General features: G+C 36.1%; 1 protein-coding gene across 6 annotated transcripts in view; it reads left to right on the plus strand.

Annotated features, from left to right (window-relative positions):
* The window catches only part of LOC145671208 (zinc finger protein rotund-like), a 679,398-nt gene that overhangs the window by 427,042 nt on the left and 233,592 nt on the right, over window positions 1-18,764 (plus strand). For all 6 annotated transcript variants that reach the window (XM_081740069.1, XM_081740070.1, XM_081740073.1 and 3 more), the window contains exon 2: window positions 5,775-5,957. In XM_081740069.1, the coding sequence (XP_081596195.1) occupies window positions 5,775-5,957 (183 nt within the window). The remainder of the gene's footprint in view (window positions 1-5,774; window positions 5,958-18,764) is intronic.

The following is an 18,764-nucleotide window of genomic DNA, read 5'->3' on the forward strand; positions in this document are numbered from 1 at the left end:
GTTACGTGCACAGGGTGGCAGCTTTAATATTACAGTCTTTTGTACAAAGGAAGGAACTTGATGCAAGCGAGGTTGATTGGGATACATAATACAAAGCAAGTGGAAACTCAACATTTTGAAACTACATGTACAACCCACAGGCTCTGCTCTAATGCCAGGAAGGCACGTTGAAATGATTAACCTCTAGACCATGATTTCTACTCTAAAAGACTATAATTACGTTAGTTGCAGATGAGAATGCAGTGTTAAAGTAGCCCTGTGAAGAGAAACAGCAAGTGAACATAAAAAGAAAGGAGAGATTGCAAAGAGAAAGGCTTTTGTGTATAATGAGTGATTTTCTCGAGGTGTTTCATTATTTTGTTGTCTTTTTTTTATGTTTAATATGTTTCAAAACTTCACAATTTTGTTTGCAATTCTACACCATGTTTCATGAATTCATTCTCATTTTTCTCTCTCTGTCTTTCCTTGCCTCTTTTTCGTCATCTTGTTTGAATAGTTTAATAATAATACGACACACGAAGCGTCTGACGACAAATAGTAATTTCACATATTGATTTGAAAATAAAGTAGGTTATGCAATGAAGATTTGGAAACATGAATTGCTTTCTTTCCCTCCCTCCCTTTCTTTTCTAGTTGAAAAACGTATTAGATATAAGTGCAGATCAAGAGTTTTGGATGGCGAACTGTTTTTATATCTTGATTAGTGTGCGCCACGAGACGAAAAGTACATTTTTTAAATTCGTATATGAAACGCGACGAAAAATTTCACTAGTCTCGAGGGCAACATTAGTTCACTCAAGTCTTAGATCTCATACACTGTTTCAGTGTTACATTATTCATAATAGAAAAACTATGAGTTGATAAAGCGATTATACGAACACAATGAAGGGCATTAATCAACGTTTATAGATACACAATATACTCCAATATTATGTTGGTATATTACACCTTTCATGAATCTCACGTAATGCTGAAGGATTCTGATAAATTATTATTATTAATAATAAGTATTCTAGCTTTTGGCAGTCCTGGTCCTAATGAGTTCCCTTTTTTTATTTTGGGAATGGAAATATTTTTTTCATGTTTCTCGAACTTCAGCCTCCTCTTTTATTGAAATATTTTCTTCTATCAAACCATCGTTCAGTTGTGTTCTTGTACTTCCTACTCCTTGCTTTTATTCTGTCATTCCTTCTATGGCCATATGAAGAAGACAAGTTCGCAAAATGCGTCCGATCCAATTGGCTTTCCTACGAAAGATGCCGGCCAAAGCGTCCTCTTCTCTCCTATCCGTTTAAAAACATCTTCGTTTCTATTTTACCTTCTCCATCGTCCTCCAACACCACATTTCGAAGCTCTCTAAAAAAATATTTCCTCTAACTTTCGTAATCTCCATATCTCTGAATCATACAGTCTAATACTTCATACAGTCTAATACTTCACTTGGCCAGCTTCTTTCTTAGTCCAATACTAAGCCTGATAGTTAAGAATGATCTTTTCTTGTTGAATACTTCTTTAGCTATGACAATTTTTGACCTGATCTCATTGGTGTTGTGTGCGTTTTTTTTATCAATATACTTCCGAGATACTTGAAATTATCGACTGTTCAAGTTCTCTTTGTTCTACTTTGACCTGTAAGGGCACGTTTCTACGGGATATTCTCATGATTTTCGATTTTACGATGTTGATTTTCATTCCATATAGTTTTCTAGTATCAACTATTTTGTCAATTATCTCCTGTAGTCCTTCTTTGGTTATAACTATAATAACTGTATCATCTGCATACCTGATCTTGTTAATGATCTGTCCTCCAATCTTGAAATCTCCAATTCCCATTAATACTTCCTTCATTAAACATTCACTGTAAATATTGATGAATTGAGGCGACATACTACATCCTTGTCTGATTCTTCTTCCAATCTCCACACTATTAGTTTCTCCTTCATTCAAGCACAACTTCATTCGCTGTCCTATGTACGAGTTGCGAATAAGTCATCGGTTTCTCCAGTTGACCCCCGATTTCTTTAAGTATTGTCAGAAATTTGATCCAATTGACCCTGTTGAAAGTTTTTTGCCAGTAGATAAAGCACAAACACAACTCCTTCTTTATGTCAAGAACTCGTTCGAGTATAATTCTCATCAGCCCAATATCGTCTTTGGTGCCTCTTTACTTCCGGAATCCAAATTTATCTTCCTCCAACATCTCTTCTATCTTACTTTCCAGACGCGAATCTCTTCTATCTTACTCTCCTGTTCTGTATATGCGCAATAATTTTTCCATTGCGAGAAATAAAGCTAATGGGTTTGTGATCGAAGCACTTTTTGCTTGATTTTTCTTGGGTAACGAATCATTGTAACATCAAGAAAATGCTCTAGCCATTTTCCACTCTGGTAGGTCTTGTTAATATGTGAAGTCAGTACTTCAATTGCATTGTTTCCTAATCCCTTGAGCAAATCTGCTGGTATGTCGTTATCTCCAGTAGCCTTCCTCCTTCACATGTCTTTAATGGCTTGTACTACTTCATTTCTTTTCAATATATTGGGTCTTTTTTCTTCATCATCCACCTCTTTCTCTGCTTCGATTTCCATTGGGGTGGTTCTTCTGATCATAGAACTCTTTTATGTATTTCTCCCAAATCCTAAGAATTCTGTGATGTTCAGTGACTGTAAGACCTTATTGATCTTCGATTCCAAACGTGTGTATATTTTTGTTACATTTCCCTCCCAATTTTTGTGCTTTCTGATACATCAGATTATATCTGACACGCTTTGGAAGCTCCATTATTTTTTCACATATCTGTCCCATGTACTTTTCTTTGGCTTTGTCCGTCTCTCTTCTCAATTCATTATTCAGTTTTGTATATTCTTTGATGTCCGTGGTTTTCGTCCTTCTGCGTTCCTCCATCTTCTTAAGCATCGCTACAAATATCCGTGGTTTTCTCGACCCTCTTTCAATCCTGCCAGTATAATTGTGGAGTGCGTCGACTAGAATCTGTTTAACTTTTCCGAACTATTTTCTACATTGTCTACCAACGTCCACTGCACAGAATTTTTCTTCAGTCTCTTCTTTCAACTCACTGTTCATACTTCTTAATCGCTCTAAGTCCCATTTTCGATATGTCCTTCCATTTTCTTTCATTGACTTTAACCAGGTTTCCATTTCCTTTATTATGACATTGGAATCTGAATTAATGTCCGTTCCCGGTAGTGTCTTCACGTCTCGTACGCTATTCCTGAAACCTTACTTTACAAGAATGTAATCGATCTGGTAGTGTCCTTATCTCCTGAACTTTTCCACGTATCTCCTTGCTTTTTATTTTCTTCGTCAGTATGATACGTCAGTATTCGTCAGTATGATACGATCATACGTGTTGCCTACAGAAGTCGATAAGCATTTGGCCCCGTGCCTTCTTCTACCTAGTCCAAATAGTCCCACCATCTTGCTCGCAGCTCCTCCTATTACGCTGTCGATGTCTCCCATAGGGGCCACGGTGGCTCAGTGGTAGAGCGTTCACCTCTGGTGCTTGGGGTCCCGGGTTCGATCCCAGCCCCCGGCAAGTGAGCTTTGTGGTGGACAAACACCGTGTGCGTGGGTTTTCTCGGGGTTCTCCCGTTTCCTCCCACTTTCTTCATTCCACCATTTCATTCATCACTCATCATCACCGTCTCCTTTAGCCTAACCGGCATAACCGTGGGACGTAAAACTCAAAGATTTCATTTCATTTTTTTCGAAGTCTCCCATTACTATGGTGTTGAATTTACCTCTTCCCTCCTGATGCAATATGTTACTAATCTCGTCATATATTATTTCTACTTTAGTGTCATTGTGGTCGGTTGTTGATATAGTCACTTGTATTATCACAATATCCACTGATTTTGCACTTTGTTTTACAAACATCAAATGGTCACTAAAGCATTTTACTGTGGCTACACTTCTTGCTACTTCGTTCTTCATTGATATCGCGACACCATTATAGTCTTAACGCCACCAGAATAGAATATTGTGTAATTTCCCGATACTATTTTATCTTTTCCTGACCATCTTGCTTCACTCAAGCCCACTATGCTCACTTTACATTTATCCATTTCCATTTCTAAATTTTCAAGTTTACTTGTACGTTGTAAAGTTCGTACGTTCCAGGTTCCTATGCCGAAATAAAAATTATTATTTTCTCCTCTGATGATTCTTCCCGAAGTAGTCCTCACCCGGAACTTTTTACCTCAGTAAGGACCATATAAAAGATAATGTGATAGTATTCCCATTTCCTTTCCATATCTCCGTGCCGTTGGCCACCTTGTGGTTCATCCGCCTTTTAGGACAGTTTCCCCTCCTAAGGAGAAGAAGATGACCTGACCTCCACTCGCTCATCCGCCCTCCATGGAAACCGTTGGCACTTGGTAGAGGTTGACTCCTTAACCCGTGATGAATTTAAGAAGAAAATCAGAGCATAAATTTTGTACATAAATTTACTAAACGAGACGAGAAAGATTTCGAACTGAAACAAGAAAAGATTTTTTGAGAATTGAGACGAACGTTCCACAAAAATTTACGATTCGAGACAAGAAAACTTTATTTATCATTTCGTTGGTAACACTGCTCTTGATACTTCTTGATCTCAACTAATGCTTTTAAAAGTATTTTAATTTTCGTTATTTAAGTAGCACTGAAAGGATCGAGTTCTTTTTTTTTCCTTATTACTTATGAATGACAGTTTGTTATTCAGATAATTATTCTTTATTCGAATATAGAGTTACTTGATCTTTTAACAATACTAATACGCTAAGGTCCAGAATTGGAAATTTTCTCGTAAATCTTATTTTAATCTTTAAGCAGGCCAAGAATCGGAATAAAAATGGACGTAAATGATGCAGATAACAAGAACTAGATTATTTTGGATCGTCGCGTGATATGATTTAATGACAAGTTTATACTTTTTTATGGCAGTGAATGTTCAGGTTTTTGAATAGAATCTATGTAGAGTTAGTCGGACCTGGCAATAAGCACGACGATGAACATGGACATCACTGCCATTTATTAGTACCTTTGATTTTTGGGAGGAATTTTGCTTTAGATTCTCATTCTCACCAAACATATAGCTGATCCGTAGAAAGTTTATACCTTCTCGTTATACCTTATTGGCTTAGAAATAACTTTATTACGTATTAGATGAGTATCTACAAATGCACAGTAACTATCTCGTAATGATAGTAATGATCTTCTAATATCTTATAAATCAGTGGTTGTCAACATGAGTGTTAGCTCCCCTCAGGGTGTATCGTCGTTTACAAAGGGAACGCTGGGACCAAAAGGGTTGATAGACATCTAGGGGGCATTTGATGGAATGGGTGTAAAAGGAAAGATGAGTAATGTATGACAAATTATAGAAACAAATTTCCTTTCTTGTATGTTCTTAAAGGCTGATTTTTTACTTTGAGAATTGAAGTCTTCTGGTTCTTAGACTTCTGCGTCCAATTTAATGTTCAGCCTTGTGCGTGGATGGATTAGATTAAGATGACTAGGAGCGCTAAGGATAATCGCATTCTCCCAAGGGGACACGAGGCTCAAAAAAGTTGATAATCACTGTTATAGACAATATATATATATATATATATATATATATATATATATATATATATATATATATATATATATATATATATATATATATATATATATATATATATATATATATATAGGGTCTATATACACTGTATATCATTTCAATAATATTCTTAATTGAAGTACAACGTGCAGTAATTTAATTCTTTACTTTCAGAAAGCTGCGTTCGTGTGGTCCCCCTCGCCGGATGCTGCGCATGCTGCCAAACCCAGCCCAAGTACGCCTCCCAGTGGCAATCCGGGAAACCCTACGCAGGGTTTAGTCCACTGGATGAGTGTCATGGCAGAACATATGAACAACCCACACCATGACGTGCACTACATGTGGAATGGCGTAGAAGTAAGTAACGAAACAAATTTCGTATTCTTATAATCGAGTTATGTATTAAATCACAAAAAGAAGAAAACTGATATATGTAATATTTTATTTTCTGTATTATACAACTGTATTTTCTGTATTATAAATTAAGTAACTTAAGTGAAGGAATTAATTTTTACTCATTATGCTCGCTAGTCCAAGAAGCACTGACCCAATGAACTAGGACAGAATTTTGAAATTGCTTAACTTCAGTTAAATTCAAGTAGAATAAAATTATCAATGCAAAGGGAACTATTGTGAAATAAAAATAGTGCTAATAGTAATAAGCAACAAATTAAAAATACATGTTTAGGGTTTGTATGGAAAGTAATGCAATTTGTCTTTTCCCGCCACTCCTTTGGTGACAGTGCGTTCAGAGTGATTGGTTTAGATGGAGGGAGTCTTAGCTTCACAACGCTTCCAAGATGAGTTAGCTCCGATCTTTGGGAGCATCAAGATAACTGTTTTCGTAAACTTCCTCTTAGTGCTTGGGTCACGACAAACAATGAAGAAAACTACCAAACAACTTTACGCGATCAAGTTTTGTGCTAAATTGAATAATAGCCTCGCCGAGAGTCGCTCGCATTCGAAAGGAGATTGCTGCTGCTTGGATTTTGCATCACGATAACGCTCCTACCACATCACTGTCTGTGTTCAACTCCCCTACAGTTCTCACCTAATTCCGGTGACTTCATTTTGTTCCCGAGATCAAAACTGCCTTGAAATGAACCCGCTTTGGAACTATTGAAGTGATCCAAACTGCCGTAGCAAAGGCTTTAAACGAAGTCCCCTTCAAAGTCTTCTATGATGTGTACAATGCGTGGAAAAGCTGCTGGCAAAAGTATGTGGACGCGCAAGGGAAATACTTTGAAGAATTTTAAACGTTTGTATAGTTATTATACATATAATATAGGGACCTAATTGCTTTCTTTTTCGGACAAACCCTCTATACTGTTCCGCTAGTACATAATCTAATGCAAATTTATAAAATAAAATGTATATTTTCTCGCAGGAACGTGAACAAAGAAATGTCCAACACGTTTTCCTGATCATTCCTTGCATACATTTTCTTACAATTTGTTTTTAGTGTTGTATATTCCGAATCGTTGGTAAAATATATCGTTTTAGTGCATTTTATACTACCAGAAAATACTTTACAGTTTATAGACGAGTCCAATAAGTAAAAAGGTGTTGACGAAGATCGACCAAAAAATAAAACAAAATGGATTAGACATCAACGAATTATGAAAATGAAAAGGTTCTTGTTTGTGATCGAATAATGGGAAAACGGCTCAACCGATTGATTTTTTTATTTTATTTATTTTTTTTAAAGATATAGTTATCACCTAACAAACAAGAAACTTTCAAACCATTCGAGAAGTCGTGGTCAGGCGTAGATAGCTTATACGTTTCCTCAATGATTTGCAATTTTGTTGTTTCTTTGTAACAGTCTGTCTTTAGGGTAGTTGGTAGCCATCCATATGTCCATACGTGTTGAAACCGCCCGGTACCGTCAGGATTGCCATAGTACGCCATAATGCTGGAAAACTTTTTTTTAATGATACGCCATTATCACGACTTTGGGATGCCTGTACTTGGTATCAATGTGCCGTTGTTGTTTCAGAACTCAGCCTACCCATTTGTCTTATTTGTCCCAAGTTCCCATTTGTACGCATAAAAGCCACAACTGTGCTTAATTCCTGATATTTCACGTTTCGTGAAACAATTTTTCTTCATTTTCATATGTTTCTGACATTCATGAGGACGAACATCAAACCCATACCCTTTATATCTCTGAAATGTCTACAAGGACAGACTTTCAGTGAGTGGGGAGTTTCATTTCATTCGGACTTATAATTCAAATCTTTTGACGCTCCAAAATGCAGGTTGTGCGACTTTACAGACACTCTGTAGCTTCGAAGACTATCATTTGTCGTTATGAAGCTTAATGGGATCACAAAGAAAGAATCCTGTTTCAAACAAACAAAGAATTATCAAAACCGATGCACCTTCGTCGAAGTTGTGTGTGATCATACACAAAATTAATGATGAACACTGTCAGCCATTAAAGAGTCTCATATCTAGCTCGGAAGACTACGTTAGATCCTTAGATCCGTATGAAGTTTACATGAGATTACAAGGAAAGAATAATCAAAATTAGTGCACCTATGTTGCCATTTACCTGGAGCTGGTTGAGGGAAGGACAGGACGAAAGGTGGACAAATTTTGTAAGAGTATAGTGAATGGGTGCAAGGTTTGAAATGCGGGCTGGTCATCGACACGTTAGCATTAACAGTCAGTAACTTAATTCACTTGTGTTTCCAGGTAAATGGCAACGTTTCATTTTCATTTAACATTGGGCACATAAAGAATGTACAGCCCAAACGGCTCGTCCGATTTAAAATAATTCTTTCACTTTAGATTGAAAATGTCATATTTGGAGTGGTTTCCGCTTTTACATTTTGTTATAGCTCTGATAATAACCCTGTCAGGGGACTTTGAAGACACCCTATACATATATATATATATTAAGATTATGAAAAAGATGAGTTCCCAGCGATCCAGTTTAGCAAACATTCATCTGACTTCTGTTCTGATAATCTCTAGTGCAAGCAGCATGTCTCCAGACATCTGTAGGTAGTTGCAGGGAACGGATGTTTTGTGTCGGTAAAGGAAGAATAGGTATCTATCGAACCGTCAATTCAGTAAGGTAGCAAACTTGGGTCATAGGTGATTTCAAATGCTTAATAAAACAAGTTTTAGAATACAACAGCAATATAATTTACAGTGTGGTGGTATCTGTGTACAAGTATTATAAATCTCTATTATAAAATTATAGTGCTGTTCTATCTTAAGTACTTAACCCCTTACCGCATGCTGTACCATATATGGCACATCCCCTTTTTTCACTGTAGCCTGTGTATGATTTAACGAAGACGCCAAATAACTGTTTCGTCTGCTGTGTAAGATATTGACGTGTATGAATAAGAGATTTTGGTGTCATCTGGCTTGTTCTTTGTGAGTTGTATTAGGCGGTTAAACGTTGACATGTGGTTTTTGTGAAGCAATGGATTTTTGTCAGTGAAAATAATTTTTTGGCGAAACATTATGCGCACTTTTCTCAAATAAGTGAGAGTATAGATATAGTAGCCCTATAGTATAGTATAGTTATTACTGCATGAAGTGATATATATATGGCAAGATCCATTCCCTGCAAAGGAAAGTTTACCTTACTGCATAGTGTACCATATATGACACGTACTTATTTCTCATAGCAATCAATTGAAAAATCGAAAATTCAAGTTTTAATTCATTTTTCAAGCTCCCACATGAGGATTTTCAATACTAAAAGAAAAAAATTCATGCAGAAAGCGGTTAATTACAATATTAGCATATTCTAAATTGTCGAACTTGCACTTTGGATTAAAAGTAATATATGTTAAGGGGAGATCTAGTAAGTATTATTGATTTTATTACTTTCTACGTAAGTAGAATATGTACTGCAGGAGTATTTAAAGCATAAGAAGACTTTCACAATTGCTTATATATACTGAAAAAGTGTATATGTATCTTGAAGTAAACTTGAGTAACAGATAGTTACAACTATGTTACGTGTATGGAAAATAAAATACTTCATTACTAATAAAATTCTTCGTATTTCGCTGTCAAAGCTGCGTATGACGCGGACTATTTGAATATTTCTTAACTGTTAAAGTAATTTTGTTATATTTATTCGAATATTCTTTATTTCAAAATTATGCAAAAATGAATCCTATGTTAACTTTTATTCGAATATAAAATAATTCGAATTTTAACAACACTTATAATAGTACTTAAGGTTAAGCAAAGAGAGAGAGAAGAAACAGTAGTAACTTCTTTGAACATTTTCAGCATGTAAACTGAATTTAAAGCGGCATTCAATTCTTTTGATCTATTTAATGCATAAAAGCGAAATATCACTGACTATTGACTGAATGCTCACCGTATCTTTCAGAACTCCTTTATGGAATGAGATGAAATTTAATAATTATTCTTAACTTAAATATTTTCACTCCCTAGGGAAGTATTAGAAGTGGTACGCGGGGATCTGCATGTGTTATATATCATTGGAAAGGTCACACGGAGTACACTTTACATGTGAAATATCTCGCTTGAATGGGGCCTGTAGGGGGCGTGGCAAACATTTGAAGCTCAGAACAAGACACGCTCCAAAATACCAGAAAACGTGGACAAAATAGGAGGTTATGATGTAATTGTTTTGAGACGTTGTATACATAGGTTTAAAAGGTAGCTGGATACGAATCTGACATCAAATGTTTACAAATCAAAATGACGGATCCAACGTAGCGGGCACAAATTACAAAGAACAAGCTGTGGATCTGATATTGAGTATATAGAGATACTCGACGTCGCTATGTATGAATCGGATACCAAAAGTGTAAAATTCAACATGGCTATCCAATATGACGGACAATATGCAAAACATTTCTATTGCACTGAAAGCGGGTAGGTAGAGGTTTTCATGGTCGCGGAGTACGAATCCAATGTTAAAAGTGCAAACATGGCGGATCCAATATGACAGACGAAAAGTGCAACAGTAAAGAATGGACGTATGTGTATCGAGACGAGCCTGGACTCCGTCTTGATCTCGTCTCGATTTGGAAAAGCACATCTTGCTCTCGAATTAGAGACGAGACTCAGATGAGACCGAGACGAATCTCGATGTTGGTACCATCACTACTCATGAGCGTGGATATTTGTCATACATATGTCCTACAAGTACACGGCACAGTGTGAAACCGGAAAGACAGTTATGGAAGCATAACGATGCTTCAAACTCCAACACGCACTTTTCACTGTCATTGTTCGGATCTTCAGATGATATCTGCAAATAATCGCAACGTACCCACTAGGCGACATTGAAGTGAGATGTTACAGATGTTACAGAGTGGACTCGGTGCTAGTTTTCCAACGATATATAACACATGCCGATCCCAACGTATCTCTTCGGAGGCAGGGGAGGGAGTTGGTAGTGAAATAATTATTTTCTATGATTGTAATTTGTTTGTTTCATAAAACTTTCATGTGCGCTACAAGACCTGTCGTTTATTCCGTGCCTCAATTTTGGCATAATTGTATAGCGAAACATGTTCCCTGTTTATTGTAAAACATCACCTGTCCCTACTTGCCCCATTATGTACTGTAGGTATTTTTCTACTACATGTGTAAGAATAACATATTTCCGTTCTGTACATATTTTTTTTTTTCACTTTTCGTCCGCCACATTTTATCCATCATATTGCATAAATATATCCATTTTACACTTTTAACACTGAATTCGTATTCTGCGACCATGAACACCTCTACCTACCGGCTTTCAGTTCCATAGCGGTGTTATGCTTTTTGTCCGCCATATTGGATCCGTCATTTTGAATTTTACACTTTTGGTATTCGATGCATACATAGCGACGGCGAATATCTCTATTTACTCAATTTCAGATCCATAGCTTGTTCTTTTTTGTAATTTATGTTCGCCATGTTGAATCCGCCATTTTGATTTGTAAACATTTGATGTCAGATTCGTATTCAGCTACCTTTTAAACCTATGTATACAACTCTCAAAACAATTACATCATAACTTCGTATTTTGTCCACGTTTTCTGTTATTTTGGAGCGTGCCTTGTTCTGATTTTCAAATGTTTGCCACGCCTCCTACAGACCCCATTCAAGCGAGATATTTCATATGTGAAGTGTACTCGGTGTGACCTTTCCAATGATATACAACACATGCAGATCCCCGCGTACCACTTCTAGTACTTCCTAGTCAGTAAGTTTTTTTAAAAAGCAATTCGTAAGGGTTTTAAGAATAGAGTTGCTTCTTTTTATCCGACAGACTTAACTTTCAAACTACTGGACGTTATAGCACGTAATTTGGTACATGGGAATTTTGGTAGACATCATATGAATATGTTATTCAAAATCGTACAAATTCAATGTAGCGTACGAATGAGGATAAATTGGGATTTTTTTTCATGATGGACCACTAGGGGGTTATTTATATCATATTGAAAAATTGAAAATTCAGCTGTGTAGTGAGGGTAAGATGAGAAAAATCTTGCCAAAATATTTTAGAAAAAACTTTTTAAATGTATCGTTACGGGAAAAACTATTTTCTGGATCGCAGTAACTTTTGGTATTATGACTTGAGGCAGATTTTCAAGATTTCTCAATTTCAAGAAAGGGAATTTTTACTACTATTAGGGCTTATTCTGAACTACTGAAACTTGTATAAAATATGGTATACAAGGCAGTTTGTTTCCAGGATGTCTTTTAGGTGCGTTAATTCTGAAAATTCCATTCGGAAGAAGGAGGGGAAGTTCTAGTAATATCACTTTTGTTTTGAAAACTATTGGACATATAAAGATATGAAAAATATGAAATCCTTTGGACTTGGAGAGTAAGAATTCTTGCGGAAACTGAATATAAACGGCACAAACAAAAGGGCACAAATTATTGTTCGGTAACTTGCAGGAACATTTGATATCATTGTATTTCGGAGCCTAAAAATGATTTGAAGTGATGCATTAATATATATTTGACGTTTACAGTAGCAATTGATACGAGACATATTTAAGCGTTTAAGCAAATTGTTATTCTTTCCGTAAAACAGTGGTATTCAATCACTATGCTGCGAGAATATTATAGTGAATATTCTTACGTAAATAAATGTCCAATTTCACAAGTATTTTAGGATAGTTAAAATTCAAAAATATTTTAATTGTTCTTAATTACTTTAGTTGTGAGTAATATTTGTTTTTGGTTAGATCTTATATTAGTGCGCCGTAATATTTTAAATTATAAACTTAATGGGGCCTATGCAGAGTCATCCTGACTCGTGATTAGTGCCATACTAAAGAGTTCGAATAACATGCTTCCTGCAGTAGTCAGGCTTTTAATATGATGCTAATTATATGTCAAAACGACTCCACATAAGGTGAAATATGTCGTACTCTTTTAAAATAGAACTTAGGATCCACGAGTTATCAACATTTTAGATTTAATAGATCCAGGACATTTGGAATTTACATCAGGACTTTCATATCTTATTCTTGGTTGCTTTCTGAAGTTACCATAAGTTGCACAGTGGCTCAGTAGTAGAGCGCTAACCTCTGGTGCGTGGGATCTCTGTTCGATTCCCGGCCAAATAAGTTTGTGGTGGAGAATATAGTATTTGTGGGTTTTCTAGGGATACTCCCATTTTCTCATTCTGTCACCATTTATTTGCTTTAATAATCATCTCCCTTAGCCTAAAAGGCATAATTGTGGGACGTTAAACTAAAACATTTTATTTCATTTTTTCTGAAGTTGTATTATTAACACTGTAACTGTTTGTGCTCTGAGAAACACAGATAGTCTGGGGTCAAACACACAGCATTATTTTTCGTCCTTTATTTGATCTTTTAAATAAAGATAAATCAATTAAAAGAACACGAGTTCAACCGAACTTACGCGATCTGGATCAAACTTGGCATGGTGACAGACCTAGATAAATTTAATGCGCGTATGAGTATTATGGTGTGCGAGTCTTTTGTTCACGAATCATGTGTCATCAAATTTAGGCTTGAACTTAGTCAAATTTAAGAAAATATTCTTTCATTTCCTTCTAGAAGAAAACTATGTGGAAAACTATTATTACACTTTATTTTTCAGGCATAAGAAGGTAAATGATAAGACGGTTGATTAGCTATGTTGTAAATGCAGTTCTATAAAGATTTGCTTTTTTAAAGAAATGGAGGAGACATTAGAGAGTGAAAAATATTTTTTCTATAGTTTAATCTGTTCTTTTGAGAATAGAAGAGACCTCAGAGAAATAATTTTTCATTTTGTGTGGTTTCGTTTTATATTTATATATATATATATATAGGCCTAATATGGAGCAGGTTTCCATTTTATGCTTATCTAAATATTATTCTATTGAATTCACTTCTACGTGGTTTTCACTTCATAAAATATTATAATTGCAAGCCAGTCGTATAAAACAAAAGAAGAATAGTCTCGTATTTAATGTTATTCAATTTTCATCTGGCGCCTGATACCCCATGTTAAATGAAATCTTATTTTTATATATGGGTAGTATGCTGATGCTGGTGATACGCATTACTGCAGATTCTTTAACTTTTATAGCAGACGTTGTTAGAATATGCGTTGTTGTATTCGGTTACGGGAAGAGAAGCAATGTTCCTCCGTTGATTGCTTTCACTACGGAACTTCATTGGCTGGATATAAATCAAGTGGTAGAGCTGCTTTCTCACAGCTGTCCCCAAGAACCTAATTAAAATTCGTCTCATCTAACGTCCTGAGGATGCCAGTGCGATTACGAATTATCCTCAGAAGAAAAGAGTAAAAAAGAAGGAAGCTTTCTAAGTTAGGTTAATGTGTGCTTCGGTGTATAAAGGGTAAAAGAAAGGAAAAAAAGTTGTTTCTTTTCAACACCTTTCGTTGCTGTAAAACCAGCCCTCTTCGCATCTCCATGCTTACTAAATCCTTTTACGTTAGGTCCGTTGAACATCTTCTGCTGCATTTTCGCCTCTACTGTCGATTCATACTTGCTTTATTCCTTATTTTGGTGTTATTGTTGTTGCTTAGTTAGGTAAGGTCACCTGGCGTCCTGTTATAGATTGGCATTAAATTCAGTGTTATAGATTGGCGAGAAAGACAGTATACTGAACAAGAAATGGGGTAAATATGGGATCCTCTTTCTTACTGCCGTACAAATTTACCCACCCTCTTTTTTGAGTGGCCAAAGGCCAGATGACGAACGGCTAGCGCAGAAGCGACAAAGATGGATATACGTATATGGCATTTTCCGTTTTCGTCGTCAGTAAAGAGTGGAATATTTCTCTTCTGCCCGTATCCCATGAAAATTACCCTTGGTCAATTTATCACTGCCAAGACACGATGATCAGGCTAATTATTTTCCCTCTCCTTTTTTCTTTCATATTATCATCACTGACGGACCGCGAACCGTAAACTAACTGCCGGGCAATGAAAAAGGGGTTTCTGACTGGAGACCACGAAGGGACGAATCTTCCCGCAAAGACGCCAAATCGTCTGGGAACAAACAACGTTTGCCTGTAGGATTACTGGCTAAGAAAGAGCACACACAAGTATACCGGTAGCTCTTATGTATTCTAACGCTCGTCTGTTCTTTTTGAAACAGTTTTGCATACCTAACTCTCTTATTGCTGTTCTTTGAAAACACGAAAAATTTGCATACTGACCCCCTGGGGTGACTGAAGCACTGAACGTTTGTGTTGCCGTTAGAATTCTCTTCATCTACCCTTCTTCCTGCACTTCTTCAGCGGCATTTAAAGAACAAGAAGAAAGGGTTAAGAAAAAGGCTAAATGAAACGATGGACGAGGAAGAGAAAAGAATGGAAAAATGAAAGAAGAGAGAAGAATGTGTGTGTATTTTCATATGTGTTGTTATGTCTGGGGCTTTACAAGAGGGAGAAAAGACTAAAGAGGGGGTTTAGTGAAACAAACTTCCTCATCTTTAAAGTAAGGTCCCTCCACATACACACAATTGTGTCTTGAGGCTTTTGTCTTTTCTTGAAATGGCTTCCCACCGCTCAAGACCTCTGGAGGTCATCTACTTCCATCATAGGCGGATTATAGATTTCCTGCTGCTCTGTCGTTTGGAGGTTCTCCACTCCCAAGATACTTTTATGTACTTTATATACACGTAATACAAACCCTAACCTTAGTCTGTCAGTAGACGGTAGATGTAGATCCCTGTTCGTTTGACAGACAGATTAAACACACACACACACATAGAGGGAGAGAGACTCACTCACACACACTGTATACATATTAAACAAGAGAGAAACGGTAAGGCTTATTACAGATGCCTTTCTTTGCCATCCTTTAGTTGTCTTCAATTTAAATTCTGTCAAAGAGATACGAAGCTACCACATAAAATATTACTTGTTTTTTGTGCAAAAAGAAGAATATTAATTATTAAGTACAATTGATAATTATTAACAAGAATATAAAATAGTTATATTAAGTTCGTGCTTTTCAACATTAAGATAATATCTTTTTCTAGCACATCTTTTAATGCAGCGATTTGCTTTAATAATTTGATCAATACCTTTGACCTTAAGGACTGAAATATGCCATATATAACATTATTTTTCATTCCTATTCAATTCACACTTTGTTAGCCCTAAGTTCGTTTTGATGTAATAAAGAATTACTTAAACGTAATTCACTAATTAACTGTTCAAAATGATATAATACAGAATACGAAATATTCGAATTTATGTATTTTTCGATAATACTTTAACATTTACTTTTTATTTTTTACAAAATATCTTGTTTATAAACGAATATTTTCACAATAACATTGTTTTAATGTTCTAAATTAACTGTAAAAAGCCTAGATAGTCATGTCTGGCCCAAACTAAATAACAAATAGGGAGATCTACTCAGATGAAACTTTCTGGTCTAAAGAAAATTACATCATATGTTACGGACCATTGTCCATAGTAACATATACATATTATCGTTATACATGTGGTATGTTTTTCTGTGTAAAACAGACTTTCTTTCTTTCTTAATCCTGTCTACAGTGAAACCTGGAAATCGGCACAGTAACGCGTATGAATTTTGTTATTTTTCTCATTAGTTTGTTAACGGTTTACCTCGATACGGTTTACCCAACATTGTTAGGGTCGTCAAGTCTAGGAGGCTTAGGTGGGCAGGTCATGTAGCTAGAATGGAAGAAGGTAGAAACGCTTTCAAAGTCTTGACTGGTAGACCCATAGGAAAACGACCATTAGGAAGACCTAGGCGCAGATGGGAGGACAATATTAAGATGGATCTCGCAGAGATAGGAATACAAAGTAGAAACTGGATGCAATTAGCTAAGGATAGAAGTCAGTGGAGAGCTTTTGTGAACGCGGCACTGAACCTCCGGGTTCCATAGGCCATAGAGTTAGTTAGTTAGTTAGTTAGTTTGTTAACAATTTTGTAAATGAAAACAAAAACTAATTTTAAAATAGTGACTAATATAATATTACTAATATAATATTGAACAACCATGCTGAGAAGCGATTATCTTGAATTAGCGAATGAAAACTGCAATTCGAGCCAAATGTGAATAGTTAGTGGTTGGTATACTACATTGAACTAGTGATGAGCACAAGAGTCTTGGTCTTGCAGTTTTTGCAAGAATCTTGCATGCAAGACCAAGACCAGGAATCCCGATGCAAGACCAAGACCAAGGGGTGCAAGACCAAGACATACCTGCAAGATCAAGACCAAGACTCTTGCATAAGTACCTGTACTACTTGATTTTTTTAAAGAATGTAAAAAGGAAGGGGAAATCATTATATCTTTCCCTTGAATGTCTTGAATGTCCAATAAAAATGCCGCTGGAGTGAATGTGTTCCCAGTAGTTTATGTAATCCGTGTGAGTCGATCTGCCTCTTAGCATATAGCTACAGTATGTCGTTTTTCTGAATCGGTTGTTCACGTGACGACCGAGAGCATAATTCTATGCATTGTTACAAGGTATAAAAACTTGAGTGTCTGACTTACTTTGGTCATCATTTGATTCATTTACGACGGCCAATGATTGCATCTGGAAATCATACGAAGAATTGTTGTGTCCATAGGAAGCGGATAAGCGAAAAGTAAACTGAAACATATGGTCGCGGTGCCTCAGTGGTCGCTGGTCTAGTGGCTAGCACGTGCGCCTTTGGTGTACGCGGTCCCCGGGTTCGATTCCCGGTGGGAGAGCCTTTGGAATTTTAATTGTCCACGATGTTTCTGTGTTCGTGTCCCTGTCGTTCTAGTTTACTGGTGAAGCGGGTTAAATGAGTAAAAAGCGAGTAAAAATAAGTAGAAATTAGTAAGATAAGCAAGTTAATGAGGCACGTTCGGTGATTCAGTTAACTTTTTTTTAAAAAAAAGTGGTAGAACGTTCACCTCTGGTGTAAGGGGTCTCTAGTTCGATCCCAGTTTGCGACATAGGAAATTTTTTGGTGAACAAACGTCGTGTGCGTGAGTTTTCTCGGGGTTTTCTCGTTTAATTCTACTTTTTTTACTCCACCATTTCATTCATTTATCATCGTCATCGTCTATCTTAGTGTCGGCGTACACGTGGAACGTTAAACTAGATATTTCATTTCATTTCAAAATGTATTAGTGATGTTCTTCTTCCAAAACTAAAGAGAAATGTAATATTGAACATCAGTAGGCCTTGGTTCCGAGGCTCAAGCATCGGTTGAAAATTTTTAATGTGTGCTCATAAAATTAATATCTAAATGACATTTTCATGACATTGAAAAAAAACTTAGTGCTTGTGACCACAATCTTGATTTCATGCGCGGATGCTTATACGTTGAATACTTGTTTATCAATATAATTTTTTAGCCTCCTTGGGTATACGACACATCGAGGATTAAGTGATATAACATATACAACAATAAATAATCCATATTCTCAAGTGAGAGTGATTTTGTAAAGTTATTTCAAATAACTCAAGAGTTTGATACCGTTATTTTGTATTTTTAAGACAGATGCAGTTGAGTCGTTTTCAGTTTTCACTCAAATTATTCTAAAATATTAAGAGCTTTGATTATATTCATTATTATTTTAATTTTCTCTCTTTCTGTTTTTGACCAACATTGCTAAACACACCATCATTATAACTTTTCTGCTATTATTAGCATGTCACTTGCTGCAACTGAGAAGCTTCGATGTACGGTGGTCCTCAACTAG

Source organism: Thermobia domestica, chromosome 15 (genome assembly GCF_964235325.1).
Source record: "Thermobia domestica chromosome 15, izTheDome1.hap1.1, whole genome shotgun sequence".
Lineage (NCBI taxonomy): Eukaryota > Metazoa > Arthropoda > Insecta > Zygentoma > Lepismatidae > Thermobia > Thermobia domestica.